Genomic DNA, 4,171 nt, shown 5'->3' on the forward strand with positions numbered 1-4,171 from the left:
ACAAGCAGGAATGTTATCGAGCAAGATGTCATCTTCAGCTTTTAACTTCTGTAAGCCCATGCTTTTCAACAATCGCCATAAAACTACATCTCGCATGTGTGGAGGATGATGAATGTATTTCGTTATATGTGTAATGGCTGCATGCATTGTGTGGTCGATTATAATGTTGATTTTCAAGATCATAAAAATAACATATACGAAAGGATATTGTGATATCCATTAGTGAATGCGAGGATGATTGTCGATGTCTTGTGATTTATCACATGGATTGAAAAAAATTAAAAGCTCTTAAGAAAATGTTGACGATAGCTGTGTTAAAATGCGATGACAATCCCGTGCTTTCATATCAATTCATTTCTTTTCAATATCAAACGCTAACTGAAACGAAAGGACGGTAAATTAGTGTACGTGGTTGTATTTTCCAGAAATGGCTGTCTGCTTTGATCTTGTGATATCCGTGGTCGCGTACAGAGTCAAAAAATAATTCATCCAAAAATACAATTTCATTTGAAATAAAGATAAGATGCTACAATAGTAGCAGATTACCGTCATCGACTGGGAAAGTTTTTCATCGGCCGGATATTTGTTCGTTGATGGTTTTTATTTTAAATAATTTGTTTAACTTCCTCCTTATTTTTATTGTATATGCCTAGAATAGCAACTCCAAAAAACGAAGATGCTAGGATGCAAGTGAACAGTTGGATATCGAAATGGTGTAAGACCGAATATTGTTTTGTCAGATCAGGTGAGAATTGACTTAGAAACAATCAGACAGTAACACTGGCATTTTTCTATTACTGGAAGCAGAACTCGTAACTGGTTAACTTTCACGCTAAGAATTCTTACTGGACTCAGGGTATGTGTGGTAGAAAGCAACCTAAAACTAAAAAATAAGGCTTAATAGAATGAAAGAGAGGTTATTTACGCAGTTAATACCATGAGTATTTTCTCTATCCTGTGAATTGCACTGAAATGAAAATGTTTCAACGAGTTACTCCCCTTGAGCATGGATCTGAGCTATAATTCCCTTTGAGTTTTAATACTATCAATTTTTAGTAAACATCTTCACGTTAATAGACCTTTTTCAACATACTGAAGATTGTATCGATATAAATGGTGTGTACAATATACAAGATAGGAGGCTGGTTTTGAAGTGTCCAGGCCTCGAATTTGACATTTTTTGTCACTTGCTGAAAAGAGCAAGTGCCTTAAATTTGTACTTGCTAAAATGACTTTTTACTTGCTATTATCGCAAATCTCCATGTTCAGATAATGTGTTTTGTTTTGTGATCTATAATGTATTAACTTTCTTCATCCAATATATATCAACATTATAGAAGAACTGCTTTGTCCCAATATTTACACTATGAAAATCAAAACAATTTAATTCTGTGAAATGTTAGGAATACACAGGCACTTACAGTTTGCATCTGCTGAATCCACTTGCTGAAAAAAGCTAGTCATTATTTTTTTTACTGGCAATTCTTGGATTTCTACTTGCAAATAGCCAGTAAAAAGCCTTAAATTCAAGGCCTGGTGTCTCACACAGTCAGCTATGACAAGATCTGGTGGAAGTATGTTCCATTCTGGGATAGATCCAGAGAAGGAGTGTTTCCGACAGTCAGTTCTACTGTAAATTATTTGGAAGGAAAAGTGATAAGAGAGTCAAATCTGACGGATCTTTGGTTTTTATTTACAGTAACAAGGTTACATGAAATTTTATACGTTAGAATAAGATGGGCAACATTGCATCTATGGAATAAGTGTGGCCAATGCAGATCTTCTTGTTATGTGGGAATCCCATTTCAGATCTTTTTTGTATTGATACACAAAGTAACTGGCTTTAATGGTATGTTGAAGACAATGGCCATGAAGGTAATATTTATAGTTTATCAATCAGTTTTTTTCAAATAAATAGCTTTTGATATTGTGCAGTATTATACAGTTTACAGTAAAAGTTATATATAAAAAAACAACAACACTACACTAAACTGGTGTGAAACTTGTGATATGGATTCACTTTGACTTATTCAATAAGTTTGAAACAGATGTTATTTATTTGATACATTTTTGTTTTTTCAAAGACAACACTAGCTATATAAACAGTTCAAAGGAGCCAGTTTTGTTTTCAACAAATTTTATCATTATAGTTTGTAATCTGTGGTTTATATAACACTTACGTTGAATGGTGATATCTTCAACTTCCAATATCACCAAAACTTGTAAAAAGTCATTAACACTACTGAGATTGACTGTTTGGGGTTAGTTTGGGGAGTATAATCTAATTTAGATGTTTTTATTGGTTTATTGAGGCTTATTTGCAGGATTCACTCTGGTGTTTACGATTGAATTATTTACATATTGTTTATCCCAGTCTGGACTTCAGATGTTAATCAGGGGGACTGCACTCTTTAACAAATAGAATTAAACAATCTTTCTTTTTAATGATTCTGTATCACTATAAGTAGAATATAAAGCAGAAGCTACACAGCCAATCATTTGTCGGGTATCCAGTGGAGTAGTATTGTTAACCTCTCAGAGTAAAATATCAGGTCACTGCCAGCTAAAACAAAGGTTAAAGGGTCAAAACAAGGGTCATGTGCATTACAACCTTTTTCATGTCATTTTCCTTATACCTACACCTCTTCTTCATAATTCTTGGAGCTGCAACTGGTAGCTTTGTCTGCTAGTAACACTGAGAATGGTTCATTATCCCAGGCTGTACAGACATATGTCATTGTCTAGTTCCAGTATCAAATCATACCTTCCTAAGTTTCTGTTACGTGTGTAATTCCCTTCACAAAAAGCAGTGTTGTATCTTTTTTTTTTTTTTTTTCTTTAAGAAGATGAAGACCTCTGTGACTGTTATAGTAGTAATATCTATCAAAAGGAACACATTGTCTTTATTCTGCTAAGCTTGTTCTAATCACATTTTGAAAATAATCATTAAAAATATTGTCAAAAAGATAGGAAACATAAGATAAATAAGGGATCATTGTTATAAACCTGTTTACAGCTTAAGAAGAACTGCCTTATATTCTAACTTCTTTATAGGTAAGGAAGACATCGCCAATGTACCCGAGGAGAAGTATGATAAAATAAGGTAACATTCTGCCAAAGATCAGTGGAATAAAAAGTAGAAATGGATCACACAGAATTAATTCACCTGAATGTTGGTGGAGTTATGTACACAACGACCAGAGCAACCTTATGTAAGTACCGCGACTCTATGTTAGGGGCCATGTTCATGGGGAGCATGATGTCAACAACAGATCAAAAGGGAAGGCCTTTCATTGACAGAGATGGAGAAATGTTCAAATACATCCTCAACTTCTTACGTTCATCAAAGCTTAGTCTTCCAAATGATTTCAAAGACTTTGATTTACTAGCTGTAGAAGCAGATTTCTATCAGGTACAGCCGCTGATTGAAGCTATCAATATGTTACGAGATGAAAGGCAAAGAGATGATCTCATGACTCACTTCTATGTAGAAGTGATAGAGGTTCGGACAGGCACAACTGCTACAATGCCTTCAAACAACTCCAGGGTGAAAACAGTTCTTGCTGGAAGAAAAGATGTCATTCTTTCTTTGCCTTCAGAATTAGTCGGTGAAGGAGCCTCAGAAAAGTTACAGAAGAATGAAGGGTATGATTATGTTGAGCTTCAACTCAATGGTGCTAACGTGAGACTCAGACTTGCGGAAACATTGAGAAATGGAGGATGGCACATTGTGGATACAAATTTGTCATCGTCTTCTAGTCTTGTCACTTCATTCACAGGAAATACACTATTTATAGAGCAAACCTACCGAGACAGATGGAGGTTGACCTTGCCAAAAATAAAAAAGCTTGCAACATACATGTAGAATTCTGTCTTTTTACTAACATATAGCATACATTTTAAAAAGTATAAACATAAATCTTTATTTTTAGGTTTACCGCTAAATGAGAATAATAATGAAAATTAAATCTCAAGTTCCTTTGTCATAAAGAGGATTTTAGACATTTCAGATTTAATTTTGAAATTTCCTTATTGTTAACATACCAGGTTTCCCCTTTAATTGTATGACTAAAACTTTTTTATCACATTGATATAAATGCTTATTTTTAAAGTTTGTAGTGTTGAAAATACAAAGATTCCATTTTTGCTTTGTGATTGTGAAGATTAACAT

General features: G+C 34.0%; 1 protein-coding gene across 1 annotated transcript; it reads left to right on the forward strand.

Moving 5' to 3' along the window:
- The first annotated feature begins 654 nt into the window (after window positions 1-654).
- On the forward strand, window positions 655-3,886 carry LOC132562693 (BTB/POZ domain-containing protein KCTD6-like). The gene is made up of 2 exons (XM_060227448.1): window positions 655-745; window positions 3,055-3,886. Exon 2 carries the CDS (start codon window positions 3,143-3,145, stop codon window positions 3,863-3,865), a length of 723 nt encoding a protein of 240 aa, XP_060083431.1. The 5' UTR covers window positions 655-745; window positions 3,055-3,142; the 3' UTR covers window positions 3,866-3,886.
- Window positions 3,887-4,171: the final 285 nt, after the last annotated feature.

This window comes from Ylistrum balloti, unplaced genomic scaffold (genome assembly GCF_031769215.1).
Source record: "Ylistrum balloti isolate Yb309-2 unplaced genomic scaffold, AGI_CSIRO_Ybal_v1 Utg371490, whole genome shotgun sequence".
Lineage (NCBI taxonomy): Eukaryota > Metazoa > Mollusca > Bivalvia > Pectinida > Pectinidae > Ylistrum > Ylistrum balloti.